This window comes from Scyliorhinus canicula, chromosome 4 (assembly GCF_902713615.1).
Source record: "Scyliorhinus canicula chromosome 4, sScyCan1.1, whole genome shotgun sequence".
Taxonomy (NCBI): Eukaryota; Metazoa; Chordata; class Chondrichthyes; order Carcharhiniformes; family Scyliorhinidae; genus Scyliorhinus; species Scyliorhinus canicula.
Genome location: NC_052149.1, coordinates 95883094 through 95896393, shown reverse-complemented (window position 1 = coordinate 95896393; position 13300 = coordinate 95883094). Strand labels below are relative to the sequence as shown.

At 43.6% G+C, this 13300-nt stretch overlaps 1 protein-coding gene across 3 annotated transcripts in view; it reads right to left on the bottom strand.

Moving 5' to 3' along the window:
* The window catches only part of dennd1b (DENN/MADD domain containing 1B), a 393500-nt gene that overhangs the window by 82894 nt on the left and 297306 nt on the right, over positions 1-13300 (bottom strand). For all 3 annotated transcript variants that reach the window (XM_038794858.1, XM_038794860.1, XM_038794861.1), the window contains one exon: positions 1533-1634. In XM_038794858.1, the coding sequence (XP_038650786.1) occupies positions 1533-1634 (102 nt within the window). The remainder of the gene's footprint in view (positions 1-1532; positions 1635-13300) is intronic.

Below are 13300 nucleotides of genomic sequence, written 5' to 3'. Positions count from 1 at the left end.
ATGGGTTGAATTGGATAGCTCTGCACAGGTACAGCTCTGCACAGGTATAGTGGGCCAAATGGTCTACCTCTGTGTTGTATCATTCTATGATACTAGAATAGAACTTGCATGGAGATTTAATTCTCAAATGTTTTGAGAGAGAAATCACAGACTTTTGTGCCGTAGTTTTAGTTGCTATTTGAATTCAGAAAGTTCTTGCAGACTTCAAAAACTATATTAAGGCAAGTCGATTGGGAGACATATGATCAAAGTGAAGCAGTCAGGGGACACAATTTGCGGAACCGTTCAAATTGAATTTAATGTTTGCAAAGATCGTTTGAAAAGTTACAAACCAATATTGCCAAACATCTGCTGCCCTTGCCAACCTGTTACACCCCTCAATGTTGGCAGACACTAGAGACCAGTTCCATGTCCCAACCCTGTGCAGTGGATTCCAGACACACCCACTGCTATTTTTAAAGCCAATTCAATGCCAGTGAATGACTTCACTGTTCAGTTAGGGATAGTGAGCCTCGGTTGCTGGGTCAATGGGAGACTTTCCAGCACTCGCAGATCAGCAGCTTCACCAACTGAAGTGGGAACTGCCAATCTGAAGATAGAGAGAGAGGGAGAGTACAAAGTGCTTCCTTATTTAAAAATAAAGGGCAACAGTTGACTAGTTGTGATTCAGAGGGGGGTAAACATTCTGTCGGTTTGCCATAGGCTGCAGCTGTAGCCTGGCCATCATTATGACTGCAGAGGGTGGGCCCCCATGGGCTGAATTGTGGACCCCCACTTTCCCGACCTGAGCCCACCAATGTGTGCTGCCCATATGCTGTCTGGCAATGAAATGAGGCCTAATAGACCCCTGAATTACATTTCTTTGGTCCAAGTTGACTACCCACCAATTGCAGGCGGGTAGCTGCTTGTGCCCCCGACCTAGCCTCTTGGAATATGGCTTGTGGCACCTCACCGACACAACAGTTGGCACTGTCAAACTGTTGGCCCGCCAGTCTCCATCCCAACATTTCTTGAAAATTCAGCACCTGATATGTACTGTGAGTCGAACGTCACATTCCACCTCCCACAGTGCTGCCAAACTGATTTCCTTCTACAGACTAAGTCCCGGTCACCCTCTCCACAGTGGTGCCTACCCATGAACCTAACAATGCCGAATGCCAAGAGGATCATTTATGTTCCACAAAAGCCAACTTCTCCCCGACTTCATCTCACTCAACCAACATTTCCCCCTCATACATTTATACTAATTGTCTCAACTATCTAATGTGGTAGCAAATCCCACATTCCAATCACACAAGTCTTTATTATATTTAGTTACATTTATGATGCCTTGCTTTGGATTCCTCCACAAGTATAAACATCATCCCTACACAAACCTTATTATTCGCCTTGTAGATATTTTTTGAACCTTCTTTCGTGCTTCCATATCTTAAATTAAGACATATATATGTATGTAGTATACAATTACTCTTGAAAATAAATGATCCCCAACAATATATCCACGGCACTATACATAAATTTATATTCTTTACCTGTTTGAATAGCTGAAGCTGTACCGCATTTTGTAGGAAGTGTTTCATAGTGCTAGAACGATGGGCAACATAACTTTCCTCGCAAAACGTGATTGGCTCTCCCTGAAATTAAACAACATTTACAGGATTAACTTTAAGTACGTTTTTGCTCCTGAACAAGTCACTGCATCAATTTTTTGAATGCCATTTATACAACTGATTCGCACTGAAGAACTGAAGCAGGTTCCATGTTAGTGCAAAAATAGACCAGGGCAGCTGGTTAATACTTTAACTCATCAAACACAGTGAACACGGTTTATTTTTTGTTATTCATCCATGTATTTCCCCCCCTGTCCTGCATGCTCACTCCCCCCTCTTCAAGTTGTTCATTCCCTTGCTGGGGTATATAGTTCTTCAAGAATCTTTCACCCACCCCACTATCTCAGTCAAGTAGCCTCGACTTATGTCTGAACCCTGACATACAGACAGCACTGTTGGAGTGACATATGGAGCTCGCATCTCAGACTGCTCCGATTCTCTCACAGCACCACAACACAGGAAGATAATGTTTTTAACCCTGACTGATCTTCTTCCCCAGAACCCAGCAACCTTGAAGGAAACCCCACTGCCCATAATACTTCTTCAAATGAGATCAACTATTTTTGTCGATACTGGGGATCTGCCTGATCTGTGCAGGTTGATGATTACCTCTGAACTTCTCTGAAAAGCCAACTCTGTATTTCTTAAAAGTGAACAGAAATGAAACATTTGAAAGTGACTCAATTTAAAATGCCTTGGTTATTCATTACATTTAGAGGTCACTTCAGCACAGAATAAGCCATTTAAACAAAATGTTCCAGTTTTCTGGCAATAGTGATCATGGGAACATGCATTTGAATATAATTTGCTGCTCTTGTGTGTTGTTTCATTGAAACATTTCTTGGTTACAATAGTTGCTGAAGTAATCATTCATGTGAATCAGGGTTCAGAGTGAGGTGTCAACTGAAATACTGACATCTTATGGCATTGGGTTGAAAGGACATTTTCACAACAGATCATTTTAACATTTAAAGTAGCTTGGTTCAGGCCATTTTTGAGAAATATTTTTTAGGTTGTTTGATTCAAACTGGAGAGAATGTCTAAAGCTTTTGGAGAGCAATAGACCAAAGCACAGAGGGAGGGAAATAAACAGCCACAGAAGACTATGGTGTACATTATAGGTTTTTAGTGGAATAACTTCTCTTTATTCAACAGCTTACTAATTATTTTCAATATCATGTGTTTTAACAAATGCTAGCTTACATTCTGTTTATTAAGTCAAAACCTGTCACAGTGCAGTGAACCACTCCTCTGCTGCCTGCTGAAGTTGAGGAAATCATGCCAGCATATATGAACACATGAACAAGCTTAAGTAAAGTGAAGAGGGTTCTCCATCAGATCGCTGGATGCACTGCAATTCCATTGGATGACCATGCAAAAAAGATTTCTCTTGGGTATAGCATGCAGGAACTCACCAAGGGCAGTGGCAAAAAATCTTGGCTATTCTCCCTTTCCTCCCCATTCCACCCACCCCAGTTTAAAAAAGATGGACTTAAGCATGAAAATGTACAGCAATTCGCCAGCCAATGTGAACTGCCACATCTTAGAGACTGCAGTGGAGGTGTATGCAGAGAATGAATGCAATTAAACATAATTAAATGTTTTTGTTGGGTAACGCTAGCATACCAGAAATTATTGCTCTAATTAATATCTGGCAGGACTTTCAACAGTTGATTTAAAGCAAAAGAGTGTCTTGTGAATTTGGTGTAATTCATTACAGTTACATCTCTTCTTTAACCGAACACAGGACAGCTGCCAATATAAAAACAAATTTGTTTCAAAACTGTACTCGTCTATCACGAGAGGAGTGAGAATAAATGAGAAATGCAAATGTATTTCGTAAGTGAGGAATTTTAACAAACAGAATTTTTATTATCATATTATAAACAACAGGAAACACGGTAACATATATTGTGAAGAATATTAAATATAAACATGGACAGTTTTATTGAAAAATACTGGGTGCGATTCTCCGCAAATGCGGCGAGTCGTAAAGGCTGCCGTGAAACTGGCCGTGTTTCACGGCAGCCTCCGCGGCCCCTCCCGGGACCGATTCTCCCCCCCCCCCGGGCGGGGCTAGCAGCGGGGCTCCGTGAAGCACGGCATCGCGGCCTTAGCGACCGTCGCTAAGTCCGCGCGCCAAGTGTCACGACGGCTGACGCGCACGATGACGTCTGCTGCGCATGCGCGGATGACGTCATCACGCAGACGCGTCAAACCCGCGCATGCGCGGGCCGTCATGCCCCTCAGCCGCCCCGTTGACTGATCCTGCGGGGCGGCGGAAGAACAAATAGTGCGTGGGTATCGGACCCGCTGCCCGCGATCGGTGCCATGGTTGTCCGGGACGGCACTTTGCGGCCGTTTTCACGAACGGTGAGAGCAGGTGTGAATGCGTTCATGAAAACGGCCGTAAAGACCTGGGAACTCGGCCCACTGGCCTGGGGAGAATCGCTGTTCACCGTAAAAAACGACGAGCAGCGATTCGTGTCGTGGGGCGGCTGTTGGGGGGTGGGGGGGGGAGGGGTGGTGGGGGGGGGGGGAATAGCGGGAGGGTGTGAAAATTGTCAAGAAGGCCCTCCCGCTATTCTCCGACCCGTCGTGGGCAGCGGAGAATCGCGCCCACTATTTTTTCTGGATGAAAACAAACTAAAACTCAGATGGGATGTTTCATTTTCTGGAACATGTTCTGCTTACAGGATACAATATACTATTTCTTGAGGAAAAGCAGTGGAAACTGTTACACTTACAGCAAAGTATTAATACTGATGAACATTGTTATCTATGTTAACACTGAGCTGTTAAGAAACAGCAGAGTTTTTGACTGCAAAAATGAAGCAACGTAGTGGCTTAGTTATACATTGCAAGCGAGCTGCCAATTATGACTTTTTTGTGCACCAACAAAATATTCAATATTTATATTAAAGAAAGAGGAAATAAACTAAAAATAGGAAGATGTTAATTTAGATGATGGAAATTGATCTTCTGTAAATAACCTGGATCTCAACTAAATGAAATGGAAACGCCCGTACATCAAATACCTTCAAACATGAAACAGTAATTTAGATAATATATACACTTAATATCCTTGAAATGCAAATTTAAATAGCATACAAGGTAAAATGCAAAAAAAAAACAGAATTATGAAGAATTCTTTGAATTTTAATGTTTATTCATGACACATTATAATACATCATTACAAAAGCCCATATTTCTGTCAGGTAGTCAGACCATGCTAATGGAATGGAAACTGCAAGGACTCTCGAGAGTACAGTTTTCATAGCTGGCTGTACACAAAGGACAAATACTACGAGTCATTGCAGAACAACCCGAAAATTCAACTTTAACGTTAATAGCATTTTAGAAAATCGCGGGGAAAACTGCATGAGGAACAATTCTAACCATTGCTCTGGGCATCCCTCTGGCCTAACAAAAATAAAAATTACAGTTCAGAGTCCAGACACCAATTTTTAAACAAAATCCCCAAAATGACTTCCTGTTAGAGACGAACAACTCCAGTAAGTACAATATTACCCCCAAGACTATAAAAATGTGACTACTTCATCTCACAGAATAAATACTGGAAAATCTTCAGTGGAGTAAATGAAACAAGTTGCATTTTGGTGCTTATTTCTTTTTAAATCAAGGCATTTAGATAACGACAATTCTTCTGGTGCCAAGCTGGAAAAGGTGTCCTATTCAATGCTGTGCCTCAACCAAAATATTAATGTGTTAGTTACCATCTTTGCTCCACCCCGCCCAATCATTTGTTTAGATCCCTTTCAACTCTATATTCACTATACCCAATTATAAATTCACAAGGAAATAGATCCAATTATTGAATCACTTTACCATGATCTCATCACCATGCATTACTACAAATACCACAGAACGACTGAATGACTTTCATTTTTCCACCTAAAAAAGGGTTAAATTTAAACTCTTTCCCCAAGTGTATAAATCACAGAGCTAAAAGAAAGTCCTGTAAATTATTTATTAAATTACAGCAGGGGTTTGGAATGCATGAAGCCATAGAGAAACTCTCATAAGCAATCTTATAGAGGAGTAAGCAGTAGCATTTCCACTTTTGATGCCAGAATATCATATCAATGATTGGTCTGGTGCTGGCTATGATTTGACCATGTCTATCCTATGATTTATTAGCCTCACTTTACTGAAAACTGGCAAGGAAAGCCGATTATCATTGAAACAAATGTCCAGTCTTGAATGTGAACACTGACTCCAAATATATGTTAGGACTTAGAAGACATGAAGAACGGACAAGGAGAGCAATGTGTATTTCTTCTTTTGAAAGAAAGCAAAGATATGTATTTTAGTTTGAAATTTTAAGCATTCATGGAAACAAATATACGAAGATCCAAGACAGATGACTGCGATAGTTTGGGCATTTTAAACAACTACCTGCACTTGCACAGTTCCTTTAAGATACTAAATCATCCCAATGCTACACAGGGGCATTATCAAATAAAGGCGTTTCTGAATGGATGCAGCTCGAATGCCTTTAATGGTGCTACATAGAGAGCTGTAGGGAACAACAAGGTGATGGGAGACCCATGAAGTGCCAGATCCACAATGTTAGGAGGGTCAGAGATAAGTGATGTGGGAGGCTAGTTCAAAACTGACAACAACGCAGTGAATTCATTCAGCTCCATCTTCGCTGCCGTGCTGACAGATAAGAACTGAGTAACATTATAGTATAAAGTTATTATAATAATCAGGCTACTTCTTGTATAAAAATAGCTTCACCAGTGTGATATGAACTAATCACTTTAAAGGATTGCAAACCATTGTTATTATCCAAATCCTCTTCACAAATCTGAATGTCAGGCTTCAACAATACAAATTCTGGACTTAGAAATAATTTTCAATGAAAAGCTTATTACAGCAAATGGATTAAAATAGCCCAAAGCAACAAGGCTTTGAAAGGATCCCTTTTTAAAAAAAATATTATATTCCTTTCTCAATATAAAAGCTAGACAGCTATATCAAAGACAGCTGAAAGTCTGACCCTCAAAATGGAAACATTCAGGTTTGAAGTGTGTCAGTCTTATGAACACAGACAATACCCCTTTAATCTTTGAGAGGATGAAAACTTTACATGTTGTAACATTCTGATACAAATGGATACATTATTTGGCTGTGTTTCAGAGTACTGGCAGTTAATAGCACTGGGAATAACTGCTGCCAACAGCTATTAAACATGACTTCTTTCCCCATTGAGGAATACTAAAATGTTGTCAGTACAAACTCTGAACTGTAGATCAGATTATTTTTAAAAAAGCATTTTTCTCCACTTCTAAATTCAGCTTAACAAAGGTTTGCAATCAGATCTATTTCCCATCGAGTAGAAATTAAAGTAGAAAGCTGGAATACTCAAAACCCACTGTAAATCGATGGGTCATAAAAACTATGTGCTTTAATGGAATAAACAAAGCTATGGGGGAATAAGATAAAGTCATGTGCTGCATTGGATTAAGCACGCCATTAATTCACCATTTGGATTCATGTTTGCATCTAACCTGGACTGATAATCTCAACTCTAGGCAGAATATAAATGTAAGTAGCTTCAATCACCTCCCATTGGGGTTCAGAGCATTACATTGACTGCAATTCAGCACCATACTGGCAATTGCACTTGAGGGCCACAAGAATGGTTGTGTGGTAAGTTTGGTCTTAAAGGAACAGGAGGGGGAGGATGAAGGAATGGTACAGCCACCAATCAACGGGTGAAATAAGAGCATTTGTATGAGCAAGGGAAGAAGCAAGCGAGGATAAAGGGAGATTGAGGATGGATAATGCATCATGGATGGTCAAGGATCCCTTTTTCGTGTCGCTCCTGAACCCAGGAAATAAAGCAACAACAACGTCTGCACTTATACACACTATAGCAGTGGGACACTTTCATGGCAGAGTGGCTCCAGATCAGACTCCAGACCAATTCAATGCCCCGCTCTCAATAAAGTCGGTAACTGTGCTCCAAGATGCAAAGGGTCCTCATCCTGTAACTCGATAAAAAGGATTTTTGAATTGACAATCTTGACAATAAAAGTAATGTGCATTTTTAAACAGAGAGGTGGAAGTGCTGTTAACCAGAATAATCTAATTTCTTCATGCACTTCATATTTTTTGTTCAGTAAGTGAGATGGGTGAATCCGTAGCTTAAAAAAATGCAGTGAATTGAAATAAAGTCCATTCACTTACAAGCCTCCTTATAATAGATGCACAGCACAAACTTGCCTGGTGCTCACCTTTTAGCAACATGAGCAACTCAGAGATGTTAGGTGGAAATTTAACTCTCAGAACATGCAGGCAAAAGACTGATGCAGTTTTTGCCCCTCCGGACATGCTGGAAGAGGCATCACCCATTTTAATGGTGGGACCTGATTAGCATGTGGGTGAGCTGCCAGAGACTGGGATCAGGGAGTTGCCTCGCAGCACCAGGAAAAGTCACTGGAAATGCGTTTGGGGGAGTGGCACTCAGAAAACATCCTGAATGAGATAGCGGAGGCATTGATGGTGATCTTTCAGGAATCGCTGGAGTCAGGGAGGGCCCAGAGGACTGGAAAATGGCTAATGTTTATGAAGGGAAGGAGGGAGAAGATGGAAAATTATAGGCCGGTTATTCTGACTTCGGTCTTTGGTCAGACTTTAGAGTCTTTTATTAAGTATGACATTGCAGAGTACTTGGAAGTGCATGATAACATAGGACTGAGTCAGCACGGCTTCGTCAAGGGGAGGTCATGCCTGACAAATCTGTTTGAATTCTTTGAGGTAATGAGGAAATTAGACAAAGGACAGTCAGTGGCCATAATAGTAGTAATAAGCTTTTTTAGTGTCACAAGTAGGCTTACATTAACACTGAAATGAAGTTACTGTGAAAATCCCTTAGTCGCCACACTCCGGCGCCTGTTCGGGTACACTGGCACTGTGAAGCAACAGTGCTAACCAACTATGCTAGCATGCTGCCCTCCATTTTGATTTCCAGAAGGCCTTTGACAAGGTGCCAAAGAGGTGGCTGCTGAATACAATAAGAGCCCACGGTGTTAGGGCCAAGGTACCAGCATGGAGAGAGGATTGGCAGAAGGCAGAGAGTGAGGATAAAGGGGCCTTTTTCAGGATGACAGCTGGTGACCAGTGGTGATATGCAGGCATCGGTATTTTCACAATTTACATTAATGATCTGAAAGAAGGAGCGAAGTTTGCAGATGATACAAAGATATGTAAAGGGACAGGTAGTATTGAGGAAGCAGAGAGGCTGCAGAAGGACTTGGACAGTGTAGGAGAGTGGGGAAATAAGTGGCAGATGGAATACAATGTGGATAAGTGTCAGGTTATGCACTTCGGTAGGAACAAAGGACTTATCATATGAGGAGCAGTTGAGGACACTGGGTCTATACTCATTGGAGTTTAAAAGGATGAGAGGGGATCTTGTTGAAACTTACAGAATACTGAGAGAGGCCTAGATAGACTAGACGTGAAGAATATGTTTTCACTAGTAGGAGAGACTAGAACCCGAGGGAAAAACTTCAGACCGGAGGGACGGTCCTTTAAAACTGAGATGAGGAGGAATTTCTTCAGCCAGAGCGTGGTGAATCTGTGGAATTCACTGCTGCAGAAGGCTAAGACAGAGATAGATATGTTCTTGATTAATAAAGGGATCAGGGATTATGGGGATAAGGAAGGAAATTGGAGACGAGAAACATATCAGCCATGATTGAATGGCAGAGCAGACCCGATGGGCTGAATGGCATAATTCTGCTCCTATAATTTTATGGTCTTAGAACATAGAACAGTACAGCACAGAACAGGCCCTTCGGCCCTCGATGTTGTGCCGAGCCATGATCACCCTACTCAAACCCACGTATCACCCTATGCCCGTAACCCAACAACCCCCCACCCCTTAACCTTACTTTTTAGGACACTACGGGCAATTTATCACGGCCAATCCACCTAACCTGCACATCTTTGGACTATGGGAGGAAACCGGAGCACCCGGAGGAAACCCACGCACACACGGGGAGGACGTGCAGACTCCGTACAGACAGTGACCCAGCCGGGTCCTTCAGGTCCTTTATTCCAGCTTTCAATGGCAGAATGCATTAAAATTACCCCACTGTCTTTCACTTTAATGGACATAATTGATAATAATTTCCCTACCACTGGCCTTTGAAGGACACCATTTCACCCCCACTTCCCATGACTGTCTTCCATTCTTGATTTTAAAAAATATTTTTATTCAAAGCATTTCCAGATTTTTTGCAAAACATGAATTTAAACCAAAATATACTACCCATTTATACCAAAATATGCAAAAAAAAACACCCACAATACAAAAAAGTACCCACTATACAGTAAAAACAACCCTCCCCCGCTGATGTTTACCATTCCTTAAAGAAGGTTATAAACAGCCTCCATCTCAAGAAGAATCCCTTCTTCGATCCCCTCATGGCAAATTTAATTTTCTCCAAATATAGGAATTCCACCAATTCACTCACCCCTCCCGCTGCTTTGGGTGGATCTGGGTCCTGCCACCGTAACAACATCTGCCCCCAGGCTATCAGGGAGACAAAGGCCAACACTTCGGCCTCACTTCGCACCTGCACTCACGGATCCTCCGACACCCAAATATCACCATCCAAGGGCTCAGAACCACCCTCACCTCAGGACCTCCAACATAGTCCCCGCAAATGACGTCCAGACTCTTGGTAACCCCAGAACATATGGGTATGATTAGCCAGTCCCCCTAAGCACCGTCCGCATCTATTTTCTACCCCGGCAAAAAATGACTCATCCACGCCACCGTCCTGTGCGCCTCATGCACCACTTTAAACTGAATGAGGCTTTACCTTGCACACGAGGAGGTCAAATTTACCCTACACAGGGCATCACTCCATAACCTTGTCTCAAATACCCCCAGCTCCTTCTCGCACTTTTGCTTTACATCCTCCACCAATGCCCTCTCCTTTTCCATTAGCTCCCAGTATATGTTGTCCCAGGGGCTGGTTTAGCACTGTGGGCTAAACAGCTGGCTTGTAATGCAGAACAATGCCAGCAGCGCGGGTTCAATTCCCGTACCGGCCTCCCCGAACAGGCGCCGGAATGTGGCGACTAGGGGCTTTTCACAGTAACTTCATTGAAGCCTACTTGTGATAATAAGCGATTGTTATTATTATGTTCGAGATTCTATACTCTCCTATCTTTACCTCAGACAGGATTTTTCATACCACAATGGGGGTGGAAACATCGGAAACGTGGCCACCTCCTTTCTAACAAAGGCTGCAATCTGCGGAAAGCAGAACCCGTTACCCCTCAGCAACTGGAATTCCTCATCCAACTCCAATCTACCTCCATGAACAAGTCCCTAAAAAACTCTATCTTTGGCCGCTCCAAAACCATAAACATAGAGTCCAGCCCTGCTGTGCCAAATCTATGATTGCCACAGATTGGCATGCACAATGACCCGTCCTCTATCTTAAAATGGTTCCTGCACTGATTCCACATACTGAGCGATGAAACTGCCAACGAGAACGCAAGAGACATCAATAACAGTACCTTCAAATTTGTCACCCTACATGAGGCCTCCTCCAGCCAATCCCACATGGGCCTCTCCTCCAGCTGCGCACCTTCTCAACATTTTACGCCCAGTAATAATTCAACAAGATCAGCAATGCCAACCCCCTCTCCACATGTTCCTCTCCAAAAGCCCCCTCCTTACCCGAGGTATCTAACAAGTCCATATAAACTAAGATTACCATATTCATCCTTCCAAAAAAGGATGGGCACAAAAACAGAAGATTCTGAAAAATAAACAGAAACTTAAACAAAACCATCTTCTTTACTATCTGGACCCTCCCAGCTAGCGAGAGTGGGAAGGCACCCCACATCTTAAAGTCCTCCTCCACCCCCCTCCACCAAGTTAACCAAAGTCAACGTACCGACTATGCACCACCTGTATATCCAAATATCGAAAATCCGACTTGGCCAGCCGCAAGGGCAACTTCTCGAAGCCCCTCCCCTGCACCGGAGCATTCACCAGGAGCACCTCGCTCTTTCCCACCGTGAGCTTATACCCTGAGAAGGACCAAAACCCCACCAAATTCCCCATGGGGTCCGTAACGTACAACAACAGATCATCCGCACACAAGGAAACCGGATTCTTCTGCAACCACCACCCCCCCTCACCCACTTACTACTCCAAACCCCCCTCTCCCGAAGCCTTCTGCGCCATTGCCAACCACTCGATCAGCAACGCAAAAACCAATTGAGACAGTGCACACCCCTGGCTCACTCCCCAATACAGCAGAAAATACCCCAAACTAACATTGCTGATGCGAATACTTGTCATAGGCACCCTATATAACAGCTTAATCCAATCCACAAATCCCTGTCCAAATCCAAACATTCCCAGCACTATAAACAAATCTTCCCACTGAACCTGGTCAAACCCCTTCTCCACATTCATTGACACTATCATCTCATTTTCTGACCCTCCAGGGGCATCATAATCACATTTAATAGTCTCCTATGTTAGCCGAAAACTGCCCCCTCTTCACAAACCCCATTTGGGCCTCATCTATCATCCCCAGCAGTCAGCCCTCCATGCATGTTGCCAGCACCTTAGCCAATAACTTTGTATCCATATTTAACAACAATAGAGAACGACCACGAGCCACACTCCTCCGGGTCCTTATCATTCTTCAAAAGAAGTGAGATTGATGTCTGTGTCAATGCGTGTGGGAGCTTCCCCTTACCAGAGACTCGTTGAACATCTCCACTAAAAGTGGCCCCAATTGCATAACAGATTTTTTTGTAGAATTCAGCTGGGAACCCGTTCGGACCCAGTGCCTTACCAGACTGCATTGAACCCACACACCATCACTTCCCCCAGCCCAATCAGGGCATCCTGCACCTTCCCCTTATCTACCTTCGGAAATCCAGGTCATCCAAGACCCCGCCTCATTCCCGAGACCCCCTGGGGGCTCCGACCTGTACAGCCCCCAGCAGAAAGCCTCAAATACCCCACTCACCTCCCCTGACTCAGTGACTACCCCACCTCCCGAATCCGTCATTCGCCCAATCTCCTTCTTCAAACCTGCCGCCTCAACTGATGCAGAAGAATCCTGATGACCTCTCCCTATGTTCATACAGTGCCCCTCTAGCCCGCTGCAACTGCCCCACCGTCTTTCCTGTAAAGTCAAGCTCGAATTCCATCTGGAGCTTCTTCCACTCCTTCAACAGCCCCTCTGCAGGGGCCACTGAATATCTCCAATCCACGCCCAAAATGGCATCCGCCAATCTCCGCCTCTTCAACCATCCCTCCTCATTCTTATGCGCCAGAATAGAAACAAACACTCCCCTAATTATCGGCTTGAGCGCCTCCTGCAACACGGCAGCCGAGGCGTCTTATATGGGCATATGGGCAGCCCTATCTTCTCACAAATCCCCTTATTGGCCAACAACACAGTAGCACAGTGGTAGCACAGTTGCTTCACAGCTCCAAGCCCCCAGGTTCAATTCCCGGCTTAGGTCACTGTCTATGCGGAGTCTGCACCTTCTCCCCGTGTCTGTGTGGGTTTCCTCCAGGTGCTCTGGTTTCCTCCCACAGTCCAAAGATGTGCAGGTTAGGTGGATTGGCTAGGCTAAATTGCCCTTAAGAGTCCAAAAAGGCAGGG